The 23,594-nt window shown below is 52.6% G+C and overlaps 1 protein-coding gene across 1 annotated transcript; it reads left to right on the top strand.

Moving 5' to 3' along the window:
• Positions 1–1,600: 1,600 nt before the first annotated feature.
• On the top strand, positions 1,601–23,055 carry SPOCD1 (SPOC domain containing 1; the record flags this gene model as incomplete). Its single annotated transcript, XM_036347166.1, is given in 17 exon segments — positions 1,601–2,172; positions 2,174–2,654; positions 10,429–10,470; positions 11,256–11,432; positions 11,794–11,838; positions 11,972–12,032; positions 12,326–12,401; positions 13,617–13,776; positions 13,888–14,004; positions 15,726–15,851; positions 19,611–19,668; positions 19,996–20,052; positions 20,271–20,409; positions 20,706–20,826; positions 21,376–21,465; positions 21,731–21,917; positions 22,424–23,055. Coding segments are annotated over 17 exon segments (3,141 nt in total), but the record flags the coding sequence as incomplete, so codon positions are not given.
• Between the last annotated feature and the right edge of the window lie 539 nt (positions 23,056–23,594).

The following is a 23,594-nucleotide window of genomic DNA, read 5'->3' as shown; positions in this document are numbered from 1 at the left end:
AGGAAAATCAAAAGATACAATCTAAGGAAGAAACAGTTAAGATTATTATTTAAAATTATAATTGTAACCAATAGAAAAACTACAAATACGAATATAAAAAATTGGGGAGGAGAAAGGGGAAAAGGATGGTTAATGAAATCCCACAGCAGGGAATCAGTCGATACTGCTAACACCAACACATCAAGCACCAGTGTGAGGACATTATTCACAGTTACGGAAGTGACATAAACAAACAACTAAAATGACAACCTAATAAAATAAAATAAAAAAGAAAGAAAGGAAAAAAAGCAAGGCTGCTCCTGAGTTGGGAAATGAGAGGACATGTTAAAGTTTTGATGTCTAACTTTTATAGTTGGCTTCCATGTGCATTTTTATCTCTGTGAATTATCTTTTCATATTTGCCATAATAATTAAAATAGCAACTAATTAGGCAAAACTGTAGATCTGATTCCGACATTTGCCTAGGGCTTCAGGCTCGTTCAGCCACTCCCCATCACCCGGGGAGCAAGGTCACACACTCAGACAGTCAAGGCCCTCGGGCCACCTTTGGCTTCAGACACCCGCCCACCTACCTGCCTCCGCGGGAGCCCGAGGACGGGAGGGAGAGCGCGCCCTCTGCTGGTGCCACGGCGTCGGCACGTGCAGGGACCGTCCTTGGCGTCTCATTGGAGCCTGCGCCCCATCCCTCACCCAGGGCTCCTTGCGTCACGTGATTCCAGCCCCTTCCCAGCTGGGGGTGGAACCCTGGAATGGGGGCGCCGGGGGACTCCGAGTGGGAGCTTCTGGACGGTTTGGAGCCGAGTTCCCTGAGCGGTAGGAGTCTGTCCTTGTCAGGCCTGGGCACCGGGCTGGGGTGTCTCGCAGGACAGGACCGACGTGAGGGGCTGGGCAGGGGCTGGGCAGGGGCTGGGGACGGACCCCCTGGGTGTCCGCGGAGGGTTGAGAGCTGGGCTTCAAGATGGAGAGAGGAGACCGGCGCTCCCTCCCACGGCCCGTCCCTGGGCGAGTCACTAAACGTCTCTGCGTCCGTCTCCTCACCTGTGGCTGCCAGTGTGAAACGGAATGATGCTCAGAGACGAGTAATCAATAACGGGTCATTGCTAATATCACAGCCCGTTGGGGCGGAAGTGTAAGCCTCCGCTGGGAAGGCCTTCAGGTGGCTGTCGCCCAGCCCTGTTTGGCGGCAGGCCTGTCCCCGTCCCCGGGGCCGGCATCTCTGGCCTCCAGGCCTCGGGAGCGGGCAGGGCCTGGCGGGCACCTGGACGGGCGGCTGAGCGTCTCCCCGGTTCCCGGTGGCCCGGCGTCCCGATCGGGAGTCAGCCTCCACCATGAAGCCTCTTCTCTCTCCTCACAGGCCCCGCGCGCTGCTTTCGGCCCCTCTAGGGGGGCAGCCATGTCTCAGGAAGGGGCTGCCAGGGGCCCCCGCACGGAGGGGCCCGTTCCCAGTCCCCGACGCAGCCGCGGGCTTTTCCAGAAGGACGCGGAGGAAGCCGGCTCCGCGGCGGGCCTGGCGGCCGGCAGGAGGAGGCGGGCGCTCGGGGAGGAGGCCCGCCGCGGTGCCGGCTCCCCGGCCGAGGGTGCGCCCCGGGCCCGCGCCAAGGCCAAGGCCGACGTGGTGGTCCTGGACCTGCCGGTGGCGGGGCAGAGCCAGGGCCCGGTGCCTGGTCCCGGGCTCCACACCCAGCTGCCCACCGCGCCTGCTCAGGGACGGCCTCCGGCCTCTAAGAGGCTCCAGCTTTCCCTGCACAGCATCTTGGATGAGGACTGGGCCAGGAATCTTTGCAGCGTGTCTGCGGGCCTCCCAGAGAGAGCCCTGGCTGGCAGGGCGAGGCCAGCAGAGGCAGAGAAGGCGAGCTGCCCCCGGCCCCGAGAGGCTGGAGCAGGTGGGCGTTCTCCAGGGTGTGATGGGAGAAGCCCCCCACGGGAACCGCCACCCTCACTAGGCTCAGCCCCTGTTCGGGCGAGAAAGAGAAGCAGGGAGTGTGAGACCTGCTCAGAGGATGGGTTGGGGGCTGGTCAGAGCCCTGGTGGGGACAACCCCCAGTGGGTGGGAGACCCCCCCCAAGGAGCTGACTTGGAGTCCTTGGGAGGCCCCTGCAGCCCTCTTCCTCCCAAGGACACGGGGTCTGGGCCAAGAGATTCGGGTGGAAGTTGTGTGGGATGTGCCCGAGGCGGAGGATGGGGCCCAACCAGGCAGCCCCTACGGCCCTGTCCAGTTCCCACTGCCCAGTGGCGGGCTGTCCCTCAGGCCAGCTGCCCAGGATCCGCCCCAGAGCCCCGCACCGTGCCCGGGAGTGTCTGGGAAGGCGTCCACAGGGCAGCGGGCAGCTGAGCAGGTCGTTGTGGGGGCTGGCGGTGAGGATGGCCCTGCTGCCTCACACAACCGGGAGGAGCTGGAGGTCAAGGCTTGGCCAGTGTCCAGGGGGAGGCCCGGGCAAGGACTCCCTGCTCTCACTGACACCCCTGCCGGCTCCCCAGAGTCTGCAGCCAGCAAGGCTCGCTCGGGTCCATTCATGGGGCAGAGAAGATCCAAGTGTGCTAAGCTGGGGCGGGGCCCAGCGCCCCCCGCCGAGGACCTGGGCGCAGACAGAAGCTCCGACAACCTCAGCCACGACCCGCCGGCGGCATCCCGCCCAGGAGGCTTCCCCAAACTGGTACGTTGAGCCTGAGAGGTGGGGATAGGAAGGGCCAGGCCAGTCTCTCAATGCCATGCTTGGTGGTGGAATTTAATAGAGCTGAGCGGGGTGGACTCTTAATGACCTTTGTCCCACATGCCCATTTTACACCTGACTACACGAAGGCCCACCAAGTCAGGAGGCTGAAAGTAAACGACACTTGCGGACATCTCGTCAGTGGTCAGTATCTTGTGGAGTTGGTAAGTCCTGGGTTCAGATTTTGCCTCTGCCCACCTCCTAGCTGAGTGACATTGGAATATTTTTTAATCTCTCTGTGTCTTCATCTGCAAAAAGGAAATGCTAATTTCACTTTAATGGACTAAGTGAGATGACGGCATAAAACAATGTGCCTAGCACAGCAGATGGCACAAGGCAAATTACTTCATTTATGTCAAATTGGCTTTTGCTTGGGTGTCAGCAATTGCCTATAAAGTGGGCACTGGCTCTGTGTGTCCAGGTGGGGAAACTGAGGCTCAGGGAAGTTCACAAACGTCTCCAAGCTCACACACAGCGAGGGAGTCAGTGCCTATTCATGTTCCCTGTATTGTTCTTTTACTTGTAATAATCGCCGTTTTATTAAGAACCATAGCGAACGTGTTTACACAGCAAAGGCAGGAGACGGCACTCCCTGCTTTTGGCGTATGCTTCTCCCATAGTTGATTTTTATCCCACTCGTTGAATAGGTATCGTGTGCTAGGCGCTTTTGATTGAATTTTCACATGAAGCCCGGAGAGGCAAGCTAACAGGTCCCAGGTCCCACATCTGGTAAAATGACGGAGCCAGGATGCAAACATAGGCCGTCTGTCCTGAGAGCTCGCGGCACGGCCTGCTGGTGCACCTTCCCTGCTGGGGAGGGGTGCTACTGGGCAACATTACTGCCGTCACGATCAGCAATAGTACCTAGCCTGCCTACTGTGTGCTAAGCGCTGTTCCAAGCACTTGATCTTCAATTTTCCTAACCACCCTATGAAGTAGATGCCATTGATATAAACCCATTTTACTGAGGTGGACACTGAGGCTCAGAAAGGTGAAATGGCTAGTTCAAGGCCAAACAGCAGATTAGTAGCACTGGCACAGGAAGCAGCGAGCTGCCTGTGAGATTTACCCCCATCTGGTGCTGTAATTACATGAGAAGGCGGTTACATTGTCTTTGCAAGCATCACTCAAACACATTAGTTTTTAATAAAAAAAAAGAATGTGTGTTTATCATAGAAAAGAAAGGAAAAATAAAAATTCCCATAATGTCAACATTCAGGGCTATTTCCTGGTGACATATTGGTATATGTCCTCTTTCCCATCTTTTTCCTATGTATATATATCTTTTCTTTGCCTAGAAATGGGGTCACGTGTGCCAAATTTTTTATAACTTGATTTTTGGTATTTAATCCCCCCCCCCCATTAATTGTTAGCACAGAACGAGGAAATCCCTTTGAATGCCGCCCAACCCCTTGCCTTTTGTGGAGATAACCATGTGAACAGTCTTTCCTGCCTGCTCTCTATGAACTCCATACATATGTGAACACCTGCACCTTGTGCCTTCCTGTCTGTAAGGAGGCTCATCCTGCGCCTCATTGTTCCAGGCCCTGTACTCGGTCTACTCTCCACGCGCTGTAGCATTTGAAGATCTTTCCTAGTTGGTGCTATTGTTTGGCGAATCCCCGAGCCTGCATCACAGCAGCTACGGACATACTTGTCACAGGCCCTGCTAGGACCGGAGGATGGGCCGGGACTTCCTTTTCTCATTTCCTACCTCTGCAGTGTGGCTCAGAGCACAAGGCCTGGAGGCCACCAGCCAGGCATTGGGTCCTGGCTTTGCCCCTATCGGAGTGACCCAGGCAAGCGACTTCACCTCCGGGGACATCTCCGAGGATGGAGGCTCGGAGCAGAAGATGGCGTGTGCTTGGCATTTAGCAAGGTGCCCAGTGTGAGGACGCTATTCAGAAACGTTACCTGCTGTTCACACAGTTCCGTCCTGCTCTGAGTCATGCTGGGGTGAACATCGCTGAGCATCTGGCTCCTCCCCATGTCACATTAGTTATCGGGGCCAGGTGCCCAGCATGGGGACTCCTGGGCGCACAGCGTTCTGAGGGGCTAGTCTGAACTGGGTGGTGGAGCCAGGTGCCTGCCCGCCTCGCCTGGAAGGCGCCCACGGCTGCTCTCGCCTCCAGGCCCCGTCCTTGACTCTGCAGCCCAGCCCAGCATCCCACAGCTTCCCAAATAACCCGTTGCCATGGCAACTGGTGGCAGCTGCAGGAGAATGGAGGCTGGGCATGACAGGGACGGGCAGGTGGTTGAGGACAGGGCTGAGTGGGGCATGGGCAGAGTGCCCAGCTGGTCCGGAGCCCCTCTTTGGGCCCTAGCATCTTCTCCGGGGGCCAGCCTGGCTTGTGCCAGGGGCAGACAGATGGGTTCAAGGTCAGACTCTGTTTCTTGCTTCGGATGAGAGATGTCTCTCATCTGAATCTTAGTTTCTTCCTCTACAAAATGGGGGAGTCAGCTGGGCCCCAGAACTGCTGGGAATCTGGGGTGTGAGGTTGGTCATGTTGAATTCCTCTGGCTTGAAGTAGAGACTCTTGGAGGGGCGGGGGAGGGGGTGGAGACGCCATTTTCTTCTCTGTCCTGAGCCCCGCAGTGGTCAGTGAGGTCTGGAGCTGCTCTGTGGAAGGCAGGGGACATGGGGAAGGCAGCTCTGCCCACCACAGCCAGGGAGGCACAGAGCTGCTCGGCCCCACCCAGGTTCCCAGAGTCCGGGGTCCTGTGTAGCTGCAAAGTGTCAGAAGGCGTGTGAGGGAGGACTGTGTCTTTCCAACAGATGGACAACCTAAGAATAGCTCCTTTTTTTGAGTTATTGTATACAAGGAGCTTCACATATATCATCATCTCATACTTAGTCCTCACCATAGCATTAGAAGTCAGTGTTCGTACCTCTGCTTTGCCAAATAAGAAATCTTGGATTCAGAGAAGGCATGTGGCCCACTCAGGGTCACACAGCAAGTGAGCGGTGTGGCCGGGTTAAATCCAGGCCTGCAAGACTCCAGAGTCCACGCTCTGAGCCAGGCTGCCAAAGGCCTGGCTAAGGGTTTGGATTTGTATGGGACTTTATTATAATTTCTTCAACAAGCGGCAAGTGGAAGATAAGTCACCAGAGAGTCAAGATACAGACTGAAGTCCCGCAGACCCTGGGTACCTAGAGGGCAATTGAGTCTTTCCTGGGAAGGGGTGGGTGGGAGGGTTTTCAGCTAGGGTAGGGCAGAGGAGGGGCTGTCTGAGCTGGGCCTGGGCAAAGGAAGCAGGTGTTCAGCAGGTAGACAAGGTAGAAAGGGTGTACCAAGCATGTGCAAAGGTCTAGCAGCGGTTCTCAACCTGTGGGTCATGACCGTTGGAAAACACATATAGCATATCAGATATTTACATTACGATTCGTAACAGTAGCAAAATTACAGTTATGAAGTAGCAACAAAAATAATTTTATGGTTGGGGGTCACCACAACACGAGGAACTGTATTTGAGGGTCGCGGCATTAGGAAGGTTGAGAACCACTGGTAGAGGCAGGAGGCAGGTTGGAGCCTTATGTAGTCAGGTCTTTGCTTCTGTTATTTTTTAATCCTCACCCGAGGATATGTTTAAAGAGAAGAGAGGAGAGAGAGAGAGAGAGAGAGAGAGAGAGAGAGAGAGAGAGAGAGAGAGAGAGAGAGAAAGAGAGAGAGAAAGAAACATCCATTGATCAGTTGCCTCCCATACCGCCCCGACTGGGGATTGAACCCGAAACCTAGGTATATGCCCTGACCTGGAATTGAACCTGCAACCTTTTGGTATATGGCCCAACGCTCCAACCAACTGAGTCAGCCAGAGCACTTCTAGTTATTTTTTTGCCGTTTTATCTGATGTTAATATAGCTACAAACCTGTATTTGGTTGGTAATTGCCTGTTCACATATTATTCCATTTTTTCCTCTCAGTCTTTTGCATTGCTGTATTTTAGAAATGGGTCTTCTGAACATCTTATAATTGGGCTTTCTTTGTTAAAGGTTTGATAATTATTTTTATTTGTCTGAAGTATTTGTCCACCTACATTTGTTGTAATTACTGATTTATTTGAATCTAATCCTACTGTCTTATTTTGTGTTTTACATATATCCTGCATTTTCTATACTTTTCCCCTTTTATTTCCTCCTTTTAGATTGATTTTTTTTCTTATTCTTTTTCTGTCTCTCTAGAAGATTGGAAGTTTTCTGTGCCCTGTTTATATTCTTTTGGTGGCTATTTTAGAAATTTTAACATGAATACCTCACTTGCCAAAGTATAAAGGTAGTTACATCTTTATCTTCCTCTGAAATTATATAAGGATCCTGGGATGCTTTAATTCCAAGCATGAACCTTCCCCCAATTTCTTTTTTAAATCCTCACTTGAGGATATTTTCCTTTTGATTTTAAAGAGTGGAAGAGAGAGAGAAAGACAGAGAGAAATATCGATGTGAGAGAAACCAGGGCCTGGGCCAGGGAGGAGCCTGCAACTGAGGTCCATGCCCTTGATCGGAACCAAACCTGGGACTCTTTGGTCCGCAGGCCGACGCTCTATCCACCGAGCCAAACCGGCCAGGACGAACCTTCCCAATTTATGTGCTGCTCTTATCCAGTGAGTTAGTCCTAAGTTGTTTCTTTAATTCTACAAACTACACATTGTTATTATAGAATCATAAGTCCATGTAGGTTTAGATTTAACAACATATTTATCATTTTCTCTGCTCAAGATTTCTCCTTGCATCTCAGCGTTTCTACCTGGGATCATTTTTCCTTTCTTCTGCCTCAAGTTCATCCTTTAACATTTTGGTTATTGAAAAAAAATTAAATTATCAAGAAAAACAATAACTCGCTTTTCTCTACGGTGTTTTTATTTTATCCTCATTCTCAGAAAAGATTTTGTCTGGGTCCACAATTGATAGTTATTTTCTTTAAGCTCATTGAAACTATCATTCTGCTGTGTTTTGCCTTCCACATTACTATCGAGAAGTTAGCTGTTTGTCTAATTGTCATTCTGTGGTAAGTAAAAGGTCTCCTGGTGAGAGGCATTGTAGAGGAGTGGTTGCAGGCGTGGCCCCTGGCATCGGACTGCCTGGATTTAAATCCAGGCTCTGGTTTACTAACTGCGTGACTAACCAACCTCTCTGGGCTTCAGTTTTCTCTTCTGAAAAATGGGGACAATAATGGTACCAGTGCTCCGCTCATAGCTGTGGTGAGGATTGAGTGAACTAGCATGTACACCATGCAGAACAGTTATAGTGCCTTTTCAGTGCTATTTACGTGTTAGCTGTTATTTTTGTTTCTTGATGCTTTCAGGGTCTCCTTATCATTGGTGTTGAACAGTTTCATTATGATTTGTCCAGGTGTGGATTTGCTTTCACTTATCCAGTTTGAAATTCACTGAGCTTTTTGAATCTGTGAATTGCTGTCTTTGATCAATTCAGGAAAATTTTTAGCCATAGATCTTCAAACAGTACCTCTGCCCCATTCTCTCTCTTCTCTCCTGGGACTTTAGGTTAATTAGTCCTTTTCACTCTATCTCTAGTGTCTCTTTGTGTCTCACCGTCTTTGTGCTGTGAATAGTCTCAGTAACTTATTAAATCTATCTTCCAGTTCACTAACTTATTTCCGTTGTGTTAATATGCTATTAAACCTATATGTTGAGTTTTCCATTTTAATTATTAGCATATTTTCCATTCCCAAAATTTGCATTTGGGTCCCCATCAAATCTGCTTGATCATTTTTTAAATTCCTCACCCAAGGATATATTTATCAATTTTAGAGAGAGAGGAAGGGAGAGAGAAGCATAGATTGGTTGCTTCCTGTACACACCCTGACTGGTGTTCGAACTCATAACCTAGGTATGTGCCCTGACCAGGAATTGAACCTGCGACCTTTCAGTGTACAGCATGACACTCCAACCAACTGAGCTACACCAGTCATGGCATGCTTGATCATTTGAAAAATTTATATATCTTTTGCCTTTTTTTTTGGTTATGTTCAACTCCTTTTATTTTGTTAAACATGTTATATATATGTATTTTGTATTTTGATCTGATAAATCCAGTTCCTAAAGTCTTTGCTGGTCTGATTGCTGTGTTGTTTGGAGCCTCCTAATGCTGCAATGCGGACCCTGAGATGGGGCCTGCCGAAAGGTTTTAAATTGTGAAGGGCTGTCCTTAATATCGTTCCTGCTTTCCGTCCCAGGTGTCCCGTTTTCTCCCCCCACCCCCCTTCTCACTTTATTTTTTTAAAAGGCTGATTCATTCCCATGGTTAAAAAAAAAAGTGAAAAGTTTCCTTCCCAGCTCCCAGTCCCTTTCCTATTGGCAGCCTCGTTTATTAGGTTCTGGTGGATACTTCCAGCGATATTTTATGCAGAGTCAAGCAAATACAAATTTAAAAAGTCTTTTTCTCTCTTTTTAGTGCAATGGTAGCACACGACACACATTGTTCTGAACTTGTGTTTCAGTAAAAAAAAAAAAAAAATGTTTCCGGTTATAAAAGAAATACGTGCTCATTTTAAGTAACATAAATGCCCAAGTGCCTATATGTGGAAAGCAAACCCCCACCCCAGCAATTTCATTCCCTAGAGATAACCTCTATTATGCAACTATAACTACGTATTTACATAAATGGGCTTATGCAACAGATACTATTCTGTCAGCTATTCTTATTCTCCTAATAGTACAGCATGACATCTTACCGTATCAGTCAGTGCTGCTGCATAAGTCAGCAGCTTAGTGCCTGGGCTTTGAGGCAGACAGAACTAAGTTCTGATCCTAGCTCCACTGCTTAGGAGCTATGGGACTTTTCAGATCCTCTCTGAGCCTCAGTTTCCTAATCTGTAAAATGGGGATAGAAATAGTACACACCTCCTAGTGTTGTTCTGAGACCTTCATAAGATTACATGTGATGTGCTTCCTCCAGGGCCAGCTACCTTCTAAGCACCTGATGAATAGTAGTTTATATTATGACTCACCTTTAAAAATATGTATATATATATATTGATTTCAGAGAGGAAGAGAGAGATAGAAACATCAGTGAAGAGAGAATCATTGATTGGCTGCCTCCTGCACCCAATTGGGGATTGAGCCTGCAACCCAGGCATGTGCCCTTGGCTGGAATTGAACCTGAGACCCTTTAGTCTGCAGGCCAATGCTCTATCCACTGAGCCAAATCAGCTAAGGATATGACTCACCCCTTTTAATGGCCACATAGACTCCATAGTATGACACGTCACTTTTTATTACCCATCCCTCCTTTTTAAATTTGATTATTTTTTTAAATCCTCACCTGAAGATATTTTTTTATTGATTTCTAGAGAGAATAGAAAGGATGGGCGGGAGGGGGGGGGTGGAGAAAGGGAGGGAGGGGGGGAGGGTGAGAGAGAGAGAGAGAGAAAGGGAGAGGGAGAGAGAGAGAAAGAAACATCGCTGTGAATGAGACACATTGATTGGTTGCCTCCTGTACATGCCCGATCAGGATTGGGGAGTGAACCGGAAACCCAGGTATGTGCCCTTAACCAGGAATCAAACCAGGTGCTCGGGCTGATGCTCTAACCACTGAGAACACCGGCCAGGGCTTAACCATTCCTCTCTGATGAACATTAGATTGTACTCAATTTTTTCTGGTTATAAATACCAATGCAGCGATCACTGAACGTACATCTTTCACCTCTGTGGGTCCCCAGATCCTCTGCATTCTAACCTCTGCCTCCTCTTTCTCTCCAAGGAGGAAACGAAGATGCCCCGCGGGGTGAAGCGTGTGTGCTACGTAGGTCTTTACTTTTCATTACAGCCCTTCTTCCTCCCTCTCCCCAGGTCTGGTGGGATGGGGGCTCCTCCAATTAGCGGCAACCCCAGCCCCCTGGCCTGCCCCCTGCCAGAGCCCCCTAGTGCTCCCACTCCCTGTGATGCCGAATCTCAGACTTCCACCTTCCCCCAGACCTTGGAACCTGACCATTCATGGTCATTTATTCAAGGATTACTTTTCAGACCCACTTGCTTTCAAAACAATTCCCCATAGTTTGCAATAAAGCAAATGAATCAAAACACACTTAAAGCGCGATTGAAGCCTAAAGAAAGCAAGAAAAGGGAAGGAGAAAGGGAAATCTTGTTACAACCCCCCCCCCCCCCACACACACACACACAATCTTGAGCTTCTGGCAACCATAGCGAACAGGAGAGCAGGACAGATGCTTAGCTCATTAGAAGACCAGGACCCCACTCTGACCTCCACATCCCCCCTGATGAGATGTGTCTAGAATCAGGAGGGTGAGAAGGGTTCAGTCAACTTTGAATGTGTCTGGGCGTGAGCGGGGAAGATGAGAGAGAGGTTGGAAAGAAGATGGGCTCCTCTCCTGTGACACAGTCCAGACAGCAAGCCGCGATTGACCCTACTGTGTGCCAGGCCTTTAGTAGGCCTCGGGAATAGTGTTCTCTGGAGCTTAGAGTGCAGTCGGCGGGGGTGGGGGTGGGAAGGTAGTGGGGGGTGGGGGTAGGGTGCAACATAAGCACTTTGAGGTGAGCCCCGCCCGCACGGCTCTTCTCCCCCTGCAGCTGGATTCCGGGGAGGTGATCCACCTCCTGGGGGCCATCAGCCACGGGCAGGCAGGGGGGTCGGGGCCGCTGAAGCTGGAGGCCCTGGAGAACATGATGGAGGTCAGTGCAGCCTCACCTGCCCAGAGGCCCAGGAGGAAGATAAGGCGCCAGGCCCACGGCCCCACTTGGTGCCAGGTACAGAACACGCGCGTTTTAGTTTCACGAATGGAATGTGGTTCTTCACTTAGGCGAAGTCTCTCAATCCTGTTGAGAGAGACACCCTCACACTGACTCTCAGAGTGGCCACTGCAGCCCAGAGAGATGCTGTTGCTCCCGGTCACATAGCAGGCAACGGCCAGAGGGTTAGGCCGCCACCTGGCCCGCGCCGGGGGTCTGCGTGCTGCTTGCTCCTGGCCGCCCCAAGTTCTCCTGGTTGCCTCCCTCAGGAGGAACAGAGTGGGGCTCTGGTGGCGTCGCTGACCCCTTCCGCCATCTGGGAGTGGCTCCCTGGCCCCCAGGGACCCCACTCCTCCTCCACATACTCTTTCTCCTGCAGGAGGGGCTTCCTGATGTTCAGGAGGCCCGTGCGGAGTGGCCGGGGGTGAGTGCGCCTGCCCCTGTCATGCAGCCTCCTTCAGGGAGAATGTGGGAGAGGGGGTGTGGCTGGGGAGCTGTGTCCCTGCGAGCCGCGGGCTGGACCCAGCCACCTGGCCTCAGTCCCCCCTCCCCCACAGTCCAGTCCAGTGGAGTCTGAAGAGGAGGAGCCCGAGGAACAGGACTGGGAAGAGGACTCAGGTGAGGGGCCGCCCGTCTTCCGAGGACTGGTGGGGACTGAAGGGGGCTGGTGCCCAGCAGTCCCTGGAGACAGGATATGTCTTTTCTCCCCTCACCCCCCAGTCAGCTTCTAGTCCTTCCCCAAAGAGGTAGGGGCTGATGGCTGCCTGGGCTCAGCTCTCAGGCAGATGGGGTGGGACAGGGTCCCTGAGACTGGACCCCTCCTTTCCCTGCCTAAGCCCCTCAGCACGGAGTCACTTCCTCCCCTTGCCCCCGAGCATCCCCTGGGGAACCCTGATCCTTTTTCTTCACAGCTCAGCTTCAGCTCCAAAAGGACATTGGGGTACGGCACACTGTGGTCCGCGTCATGCGGAAGGTGCTGTGGAGTCGGTAAGGCCTGCTCCCCACTTCCCTGACCCCTGACGGCTACCACCACCTCCCTGGGCCATGCTGTGTTCTGAGGCAGGGGTGGGGAACCTTCTTTCTCCAAGGGCCATTTGGATATTCATAACATCATTCGCGGGCCATACAAAATTATACTTAAAAATTAGCCTGCTATAAAAAATATAGCCTGCTATAGTTGGTCAGACATTTAATTAACTCACCCCGAGTGCCATGGCAGGGCCAGACCAAATGATTTCGCAGGTCTCATATGGCCAGAGGGCAGGGTGTTTCCCACCCGTCTTCCAAGGGCTTTTGTGTGTATGACGAACCCATTTTGTAGCCGTGAGGTCACTTGCCCACGCAAAGAGTGAGAAGAGAGACGAACTTGACCCTGGGCCTCTGTGGCTTCAAGGCTGCGCTTTCCCATTAAGCCCCTGTGGCTCAGGGTCTGCTCAGGTCCTTGTGGGTGTCACCACAGCAAATGTTTTCAGATATAATGAAACTGTGGTGGGATCTCAGAGATCTGAGCCCAGGCTCTCATTTACCAATGGGGGGACCAAGGTCTAGGGAGGGCGGCACTTTGCAAAGTCCCAGCAGCCTTTGCCAGTTTGGCTCAGTGGATAGAGCGTCGGCCTGTGGACTCAAGGGTCCAGGGTTCGATTCCAGTCAAGGGCATATGCCCGGGTTGCGGGCTTGATCCCCAGTAGGGGGCATGCAGGAGGCAGCCAATCAATGATTCTCTCTCATTGGTGTTTCTGTCTCCCTCTCCCTTCCTCTCTGATAGCACAAAAACGAATTAAAAAAAATAAAAAATAAAAAGCCACCCAGCAAATCAATGGCAGATTCAAGGTTTCACCCACGGCCAGGGCTCCGTCCTCTGCCTTGGCTGATGCCCTCCCCTCCCGGAGGCTGTCTCCCCTTATACTTTCCCAGTCCCACTGGCCAGGGCTAGAGCGTGAGCTGAGCAGTCAGATTTTGCTTTGCCACTAATCATGTGGCATAGGGCAAGCCCCTTACCTTCCCTGAGCCTCAGTCGCCCCTTCTGCAAATGGAGACTGATAACACGTGTTCCTCAGAGAGGTGGGGTGAGAATAAATGGGCCCAGGTAGGAGAATGCCCAGAATCAAAACAGAGTTGGCCCAGACCCTGCCTCCCACCGTATCTCTCCCTGCCAGCCGAGGGCCTGGGCCACCTCACAGCTCAGGGCCGTGTCCCCCACAGCCTCCGGGAGCTCCCAGACGTGGCGCTGAGTAAGGAGGTGGTAGAGGGCATCGCTGCTGGCATCGAGGCAGCCCTCTTCGACCTGACACAAGCCACCAACTGCCGCTACAAGACCAAGTACCGCAGCCTGCTGTTCAACCTGCGCGACCCCAGGAACCCCGTGAGCGGGACCGGGGGCTGGGCCGGCCCCTCCGCGGCACACAGCCCGGCCTCTGAGCGGGTGGGGCTCTGAGTGGTGTGGTGCAGCCCCTGCCCCTGCCCTGCCCTGCAGGACCTGTTTCTCAAAGTGGTTCATGGCGATGTCACCCCCCACGGCCTGGTGCGGATGAACTCAATCCAGCTGGCCCCCCAAGAGCTGGCCCGCTGGCGGGACCAGGAGGAGAAAAGGGTGAGGTTTGGGGTCAGGTCAGGACAGGTGGCAGGATGGGGGGTGGTGCGGAGGGGTGACCCGAGTATGGAGCAGGGAGAGAGAGACAGAGAGGGAGGAGGAAGGTGGTGAGACACGGGGAACACAAGGTGGAGAGAAACATAGAAACGAGGAAACGAAAAGAGAGAGCAGGCAGACAGGGAGCGAGCCAGAGAGACTCCACCAAAAAAGTTAGGAAAAGCGGCAGAGAGGAAAGGGGTTAGGGATGGAGAGCTTGGTAGGGGAGCGACACCCCTGAGAGGTGTTGCCTTCCACTTGCTTTTCCGTGAAGCTGGGCTTGGGGGGAGGGTGGGCTTGGGGATGATGGTCCAGACCAGGGGTGGGCAAACTTTCTGACTCGAGGGCCACAATGGGTTCTTAAACTGGACCGGAGGGCCGGAACAAAAGCATGGATGGAGTGTCTGTGTGAACTAATATAAATTCAAAGTAAACATCATTACGTAAAAGGGTATGGTCTTTTTTTTTTTTTAGTTTTATTCATTTCAAACGGGCCGGATCCGGCCCGCAGGCCGTAGTTTGCCCACGGCTGGTCCAGACTCTAGAGTTCATGATTGACATCTGCCATCCATGGGGAGTAGACCCCTGGGGTGCCCCTGTTCCCATTCCTGGTGCCTCAGACTGGGTGAGAGACCCCCTGTCCCCACACTTCACAGTTATAGCCCCATATACCCTGTGTCCATGGTCTCCCCTCCCTGGGAACTGTTCAGGGGCAGGGAAGGTGTGGGCACCGAGCTGGCCTAGGGGATTTGTGTAGCGGTTTTTGTGGCCCAGTGAGAGAGGGAAGGACTGATCTAGGGAGCGGGGCCATGGGATGGGGTGAGTGCTAAGGCTCCCGTCCTGGTAGACACTGATTAGAATGAATAACTAGAATCCACTAGGTGAATCTCTGCACTACAGCCTGAACTTCTGTCCAGGCCCCGTGGGGACCAGGGAGCGGGACCAGCTGCACCATCGGGGGGGCAGGTGCTGAGTGAAAATGCGGGGCCCTTTGTTCAACACGATTAAGAATTTCAAGATGACAAGGGCATTAAGCACGGGCCCGTCTAAGCACAGAGCCTGCGCAGCTGCCCCAGAGCCTCGCGCACGAAGCCCGCACTGCCAGGGCGGACGGGGCCCGGCCCTCCGGGGTGGCTAGAAAGGGAGGGACAGGCTTTCAGGAAACATTTCAGATAGGATGGCATTGATCAATACTAAGTCTTTACTATGAGCCAGGCTCTGGCGGAGTACCCTACGTATGCTGTTTAATATAATGCTCTTAGTTTAATCCCCAGAGAAGAGAAAATACGAGGCTTAGAGCAGTAAAGCGCTTGCCCAAGGCCACTACCGTGTGGGTCTCTTATATTAATAGCCCACCTGGCACTCCGGAGCCTGCGCGCCTCCCAGGACAGATGGTGGGGTGCACTCAGGAGCAGAACTGACTGTGCTGGTGCAGGCGAAGTTCAGGGCGTGCTGAGGAGCAGGGCTTGTGCTGGAGGGTGGATGAGTGGACTGTGGAGAGAGAGGGCTGGGGTGGAGGGCTTTCCGGGGGAGGGGAATGGCAAGAGCAAAAGTGTGGGGAGGGAAAAGGCCAGCATGGAAAGGACCACAGGAGAGGGGCCTCGAGGGAGGACGGTGAGCACTGGGGCTCTTGGGGCCAGAGACCCTCCTGAATCTGGCTGAGCGAGGGCTGCTCCACCCCACAGGGCCTGGAGATCATTGAGCAGCAACAGAGGGAGCTGTGCATCCTTCCGACCTCCAAGCTGACCCACAAGGGTGAAGTCGAGATCCTGCGGGACACGGACCAGATGCTGACCCTGGAGGACCTGGTGGTAAGCGGAACCTGGCCTGGTGCTGGGCAGGGCCTGTGCCCCTTACCTCGCCAGCTGTGTGGCCTTGGGCACATCACCTGGCCACTGTGCGGCCCACCGTCTTCATTGTAAAGCTGGGTAATGATCTACCACGCAGAGTCCAGGTGAGCCTGGGGCCAGGCAGCCCCCGACCCAGGGCCTGGCAGCTCGTCCTCAGTGCCGGTCCCTCTCCTTTTGACCTAACCCCAAGGGACCCCACGTGAGTGGTCCTGTCCCCGCAGTTCCCCCCAGATACCCTGTTGGAGGCAGTCTCTCTGTGCCTGGAAGGAGCAGACCTGCTCTACTTGGCAGAAGGAATTAGGGGTGCTTCAGGCGGGGAAGCACCCAGATCCCAGGGCAGTCGGTGCAGAGTATCCTCTTATCGCTGGGGATCTGCTTTGTCCTCCTGTCCATCCGGCTCCCTCCTCCTGCTTGGCCCCTGCACCTTGCACATGGCCCGACACGGCGGCTCAGCAGCCCTCCATCCCAGTCAGTGAGCCCACCAGCTCAGCCTCCTGCAGCTGTCAGAGCTCCCCGGGGCTCCCTCCCGTCACTCTCAGAGGCGCCCGCTCCTGTTGGGTGTTGTGTGGGTCAGATGTTCACACCAGTCTGATCAGCTGTGTGTCCAGGACGGGGAGTGCAGGGAAGGTCCCTGGAGCCGTGTTCACTGGGGAAATGGCAGTGAGCATGACAGACAAGGTTCCTGCTTCTCCCAGTCAACATCCAGGCCAACCACCAGAGCTGCTGCCTGTGCAGAGAGGAGCCCGCGGGGATGTGGCTGCTCTCCAACCAAAACCAATCTGTATTCCCTGAATAGATTGAATGTAAGTGCAGGGGAGGAGCTAGGAAGACCTGGAGAGAAGAGAGAGGGGAAGAGTAGGGGGTGGCAGAGGAGGGGAGGGAAGTAACACACAACAGTCTTGACTCCTTGCTGAAATGTACTCCTGGATGAGGAACCTGAAGCCATTTGCCCAGGTCACCTAGTTGGCAGGGGGGAGATGAGATTTGAAGCCAGGCTGTCTGACTCCAGAGCCTGGGCCTTGGCACTACTCTGGAGATGGTTTTTAGGGCAAAAGTAGAGGTTAAAATCTTTAAAAAAATTTTTTTTCTTGATTTCAGAGATGGAGTGGGGGGAAGGGGCGAGAAAGAGAGAAGCTGATCAATGATGAGAGAGAATCATTGATCGGCTGCCTCCTGCCCGCCCTACACTGAGGATGGAGCCCACAACCCGGGCATGTGCCCGGACTGGGAATTGAACCTGGGACCCCCTGGTTCACAGGTCGACATACAACCACTGAGCCATGCCAGCCGGGCAAGGTTAAAATCTTCTTGAATCTTCCTAAGACAATGTTTAGTTTGTGTTTAAAGCTGCTTCTGTTATGACGAAGAAAGGCGATTTGGCCATGGGCATCAAGAGTCCTAAAAATGACCATTCTCCCTGATTCTGTCATCAGCTTAGAGAACTTGTCCTAGGGAAATAGTTGAAAGTTTAGGAAAATATGTCCTTGCACAAGGATGTCCTCAGAACCAATTGTAACAGCGAAAACCTGGGAATGACCCAGTCGTCTGGGCCCGAGGTGATGTGTACACTGCCACGCACCTCATTCGTGTAACAGCCACAGGGACCGTGGACCCAGCAGATGCCGCTGCTGTCATTCAGGGACACGACGAGGTTCCAGGCAGACCTCATGTTGTTATGCTTCTGCTTTATTGTGCTTTGCAGATACTGCATTTTTATTTTTATTTTTTTACAAACTGAAGGTTGTGGCCACCCTGCATCAAGTAAGTCTTTTGGCACCAGTTTTCCAACAGGCTCAGATGATGATTAATTAGGCTTTTTTTTTTTAACAATGATGTTGTTGCTTTTTATTTGGGGGAGCCTAAATTTTATTTTGGTGACACCAAGATACGTGAAATATTGTCTTCCTATATTTCATACTTTGCTCTATAAATAAAAATTTTTATTGAACTTATTGGGGTGACATTGGTAATACAATTATATAGGTTTCAAGTGTATGATTCTATAATACATCATCTTGTATACTGTATTATGTGTTCACCTCAATAAGATATTTTTAATTAAGGTAGGTACACTTTTAAAAAATATATTTTTATTAATTTCAGAGAGGAAGGGAGAGGGGGAGAGAGATGGAAACATCAATGATGAGAAAGAATCATTGATCAGCTGCCTCCTGCATGCCCTCCACTGGGGATTGAGCCTGCAACCCGTTGCATATGCCCTTGACCGGAATCAAACCCAGGACCCTTCAGTCCGCAGGCCGACGTTCTATCCACTGAGCCAAACCAGCTAGGGCTAGGTACACTTAAAAAAAATTTATTTATTAATTGATTTTAGAGAGAGAGGAAGAGAGAGAGAGAAACATCGATTTGTTGTTCTACTTTTTTATACATTCATTGATGAATTCTTGTATGTGCCCTGACTGGGGATTGAACTCTGGACCTTGGTGTACTGGGATGATGCTCTAACCAACTGAGCTACCCTTTTTTTTTACACATAAGGCTATTGAACACTTAATAGACTACAGAATAGTGTAAATATAACATATATGCACTGGGAAACCAGAAAAGTCATGTGACTCACTGTATTGCAATATTCACTTTATTGTGGAACGGAACGCACAGCATCTCTGAGGTATGCTCTAAATGTTGAATATATATAGGGTGTCCCCCCCAAAATGCATACACACGTTAACAGCTGATAACTCACTTAATTTTCACTCCTTTTCAGGTTTAACTGATTTGAAATAATGGGTGAAGCCAGACTAAGCTTTGAACAAAGAAAATTTATCCTAAAGTGCCACTAGACGTTTTTTAATGGGGATACATAAAAGATAAAGTTTACTGTACAAAACCCGGCATCAGTCGACGAATTGAGGGCGCACAAATACCGAACAAAATGATTCTTGATGTTTGCGATTCCATTGCTTCACCTTATCAGCAGTGCCTGGACCAGAATAGTCATCAATTTGAAAACAGGCAATGACAAAACACATTATTAATTTCTGTAGATTCTTTTAAATTTTGAAAGTGAACTGTATGTTAATAAACACTGAGTTTATAATCATTCAAAGTGTGTATACATCTTTTTGGGACACCCTGTATATGTATATTTTTAATATTCATCTGAGGATATGTTGTTTTTAAATTGATTTTAGAAAGATGGAGGAAGGAAGGGGGGGGAAGGGAGGGAGGGTGGGAGAGAGAGAGAGAGGAGGCGGGGGAGAGAGAGGGAGAGAGAGAGAGAGAGAGAGAGAGAGAGAGAGAGAGAGAGAGAGAGAGAAAGAGAAACATAGATTGATTGCCTCACATACACACCCTGATCAGGGATGGAACCTGCAATCTGGGTATGCACCCTGACCAGGAATCAAACCTGCTACCTTTTTGGTGTATGGGACAACGCTCCAACCAACTGAGCCACCCGGCCAGGACCAGGTTGAATATTTGATCCTAGCTATTTTAGTAAAAGATCCCTAAAACCTTTGTATGTATATAAAAAAAATATAAGGAATACCCAGAGTACCAACAGTTGTCTCTAAGTGACAGGACAGGGGTGATTTTTTTTAAAATTTTCAAATTTTCTTTAACGAGTCACAGTCCTTTTGTAATAAAGAACATATTACTTGAAAGAGTAAAACCACATCCCTGAGGCTTTCCGCTCATGGAGGGCTCCTGACTTCCCAGCTGCCTTTCCAGGCCACCCCTTCTCCCTGTGCCTCCCAGAGACCCATGCTGTCCATAGACTGCAGCCCATTGGCCCTGCCTGCCATGTCAGAGGACTCCACAGAGCAGCAGGAGGAACCCCCAGAGCAGCAGGACCCCCCGGAGCAGCAGGAGGAACCCCCGGAGCAGCAGGAGGAACCCCCAGAGCAGCAGGACCACACAGAGCAGCAGGAGGAACCCCCAGAGCAGCAGGACCCCACAGAACAGCAGGACCCCACAGAACAGCAGGACCCCACAGAGCAGCAGGAACCCACAGAGCAGCAGGAGGAACCCCCGGAGCAGCAGGAGGAACCCCCAGAGCAGCAGGACCCCACGGAGCAGCAGGACCCCACAGAGCAGCAGGAACCCACAGAACAGCAGGAGGAACCCCCAGAGCAGCAGGACCCCACGGAGCAGCATGAGCACCACTTCTTCGACCCCAGCTGCCACATCTGCAACGGTTGTGGGAGATGCAGAAAGGGCACAGAGGGGCGGGCAGGCTGGGCGGTGAGGGTCAGCAGTAATAGGGATGTGTGGCCTGGGGAGAAGGTGGCAGGGTGGGGGTGCCTGTGCCCCAGGTCACTTCAAAAATCACCCGCTTCAAACCCTGGCTCTAATGCTCTGGCTGGCCTCAGCCTGGCTGCCTGCCCCTGTTTCAGCTCCTGCCTCTGCTGTTTGCAGACTGGAAGCCCTCGTGTGAGCTGCCAGGCCAAAGGAGGGTGGAGGACAATGTCATCCAGAGAGCCCCAAGCCCAGACCCTGTGTCCTCTCCAGAGATTCCCCAAATCTCGGAGAAACCTCCCATGGAGCCCCCGGACAGGTGTGGGGCTGGGGCAGGGAGGTGGGGGAAGCCACCCCTGGGACAGCAGGCTTGGCATGGGTTTCTCTTTCTGTGTGGCCTTGGAAAAAACGTACCTCTTCCGTGGGTCTCAGTTTCCCCGTCTATGCGGTAGAACTAATCATCCCGACCTACTGGTTCACCCCCACATAACGCCGTGCTTGGACCAGTGTGCTACACCCGCAGTGCGGACACGGGACCTTCTTGGAAAAGTAAAGATGCTGGGGAAGCCCTGATGACCTTTCTCCCTGGCCCTCTCTCTCTGTCCTTCCCTCCAGGCGGCAGGTGTCTGCAGGGCCCACAAAGCCCCCCTGGGAGGGGGCTGTGGCCATGTTCTCCATCAAGCAGTTCCGGGTCAAGGCCCAGCTGGTCTCAGGACACAGCTGTCAGCTCATCATGGTACTGCTGCCCTATTCACCAGTGTCTCCCTCACACACTGACCAGCCCAGTCAGTTACTCACACCCTCATTCATTCATTCATTCATTCATTCACTCACTCATTCTCAGACCCTCTCTATGCCTGGCCCTGTGCTAGACATGGGGACAAATGAGATGCCAGCCCCACTCCTGCAGACACACATGGGTAAAGGACTCCCTGTAACCCAAGGCATAGAGCAAGAAGGACCCAGGACAGCGGTCTGTGCTTCCCTGGCCCACAGGAGATTTTAGAAGTGATAGTTAAGTGACTAATGATCAGCAAATGTGTGGGACGAAGGCGGAAGGTCAGAGGAGGGAGTGAGGGCCTTCTGAGAAGTTGTAGGAGATTGGCCAGGACAGGACGTAGGCTTCCTGGGGCAATTAGGGCTTCCTGGGCAGCCACTTGGGGTCCTGATAGACTAGTTGCTCATCCTCTTCATCACAGGCTGTGGCTTTCAGGTGGCTGGTGTCCAGTCTGCCCTCAGTGGCTAGGAATCTTGGGGGCTGACTGGCCATGCTACCTGCCCCCAGACCCTGCCCGAGGTGATCCGCTCAGCAGGCTGCATCCCCTCCAGCACCATCTGGAACCTTCTGGCTAGCGTCTGCCCAGCCAAGGACAAGGTAACCACCCACTCTTGCGTATCACCTCTTCTGCTAGCACCGTACCCCCAGCCCTGTGCCCCCTCTCTCTCTGCCTCTGGAGCAGAGACCTGGTGTACAATAGTTGGGTCGAATTCCCACTGTGACTGCAGGCTTACAGTGTGACTCTGGGCGAGTCCCTCTGTTTCCTTCTCCGGAAAATGGGGATGCACTTCCTCCCAGCAGAGGTGTTTGCAGGAGTGAAGGATGACTGCTCCTACAGCTGCTGTCCTTCCTGCAACTACAGGACACCTGTGTGGTCAGGCTGTGCCCCCAGGGGGCTCGGGACACCCAGAACTGCCACCTGCTCTACTCCTACCTCAACAACAAGCAGTGCCATGGCTTGGCAGCGGTGGAACACGTGAGGGTGGTCCTGCTGCCCCTGCCTGCCTTCCAGCCCCTGCCCACCAGACTGCGCCTTCTTGGAGGCCCAGGTGAGAATATTGATGCCCGTACCAGACCCTGCCTCCCTTCACTTGGTCACACCCATGTCTCTGTGGAGACAGGCACCTCTCAGGAGGGAACTTCTGAGACAGGAAAATGTGATAACAATGCCGGTAGCTCATACTTGTCTATTGTTTACTGCATGCCAGGCAGTGTTCTAAAAGCTTACTTAAATTAATTCACTTGGTCCTCCAAATAACCCTAGAATGGTACTATTAATGTCTTCATGTCACAGATGAGAAAACTGAGGTAGGGTCACACCATCCATGTCTACCCTCAGCCAGGGGAACCCTTTCCCTCACTGAGAACCAGTCTTCCAAGGCACATCCACCCACCCAGTGACTTTCCCCAGCAGCTCCCGGGCCCCCGTCTCCTTGCTGGAAAGCTCCTCTTGGGGGGCTGACCTCCAGACCTCCTGCCACAGCCAGCACGCAGCTCCCGGAGGGCGGTGCACGCTCTCCTACCAGGCCTTGGGTCTCTCCCTGCCTCTCCCCAGGACTGGAAGCTGCTCACCCAAGCCTGCTGCTGGCTGTGCTGCTCCCCACAGCAGGGTTTCCAGACACAGCGGAATCCAGCCCCTTGCTGGAGAAGGTTCGCAAGGTGGTCTCCTTCAACAAAAAAGTGGAGATGAGATGCTACCAGCGGAAGGACAGGAGGCCGGATGTGGCCCCGAAGGGCTCCCCTCCCCCAGGGGGCAAAGGCAGCCTGGCTCCAAGGGGAAGCTGTGCTGGGCAGAAGCCCTCTAGAGGCAGGGGGAGACTGTGGGAAGAGGCTGAGACCTGGCGGGGGCCTGGACGAGGGGAGTGGCCCACAAGACCGGGCTGGTGCCAGTCCCGGCATCCCTCTTCAGCACCAGCTGGCCGGGGCCAGCACCTCCACAGGGCATCCTGTCCCCAGCAAGCCCTGCTCCAGCATCTTGAATCCCTGGTGACAATGAGCCGCCAGCTCCAAGCCTCCCTGAGATCCCCAGGCCAGGAGCTCCTTCCCCAGCCCCCTGCAGCCGGTGGAATTCTTGGACTCCTATCCCGGCCTCCGGCAGCTCCAGAGCCCCCTGGCCCAGCACCCGACTCCTCTTTGGGCCCAACAGATGGAGCTGGCTGTGAGTGTCCTCTCCCTGGAGAGACCTGACCCTAGAGGAGGGCCTTTGACTCCCTCCCCAGTGCTGAACCCTGAGCTGTTCCAGGGACATATCGGGGCAGAGGAAGGGGAGGGCCAGCTCAACCCACCCGCCCCTTTTGAGTTTCATGTTTTGCAAACTGTTTAGTGTTGATTTTTGGTTCAATAAAGATTTTGACGAAGTTGAGACTGCATGCATCTGCTGGCTGGGCAGGAGAGACCCTGGGCCTGGCCAGGTGTGGGCTGGGGTGGGTGTGTCTGAGATTTTGTGCACAGATGTGGTAGCAAAACTAACGTGCTGGGATGGAGGAGCAACTTTGCCAGTTGCTTGTCTGAGGTCCTTGACTATCACTATGTGCCAGGGCACGGCTGTTGGCATGGTGGGTTCTGGAAGCATTTTGCAAGTAATCTGAACTAGGAGGGAGAATAGGTAATGGGAGAGAAGGCAGGAGTAGGGAGGGGGAGAGAGAGAATTCGGCTTTTGAAGGGGCACAGGCACCTAGAGATTGCAATGTTTTTAAAAATTTTCATTACCGAGAGAGAGTTGGGGT

The sequence above is a fragment of the Myotis myotis genome, unplaced genomic scaffold (genome assembly GCF_014108235.1).
Source record: "Myotis myotis isolate mMyoMyo1 unplaced genomic scaffold, mMyoMyo1.p scaffold_m19_p_2, whole genome shotgun sequence".
NCBI classification, from domain to species: Eukaryota; Metazoa; Chordata; class Mammalia; order Chiroptera; family Vespertilionidae; genus Myotis; species Myotis myotis.
The sequence above is the reverse complement of the archived record's forward strand: the minus strand, read 5'-3'. Positions and strand labels throughout refer to the sequence as shown.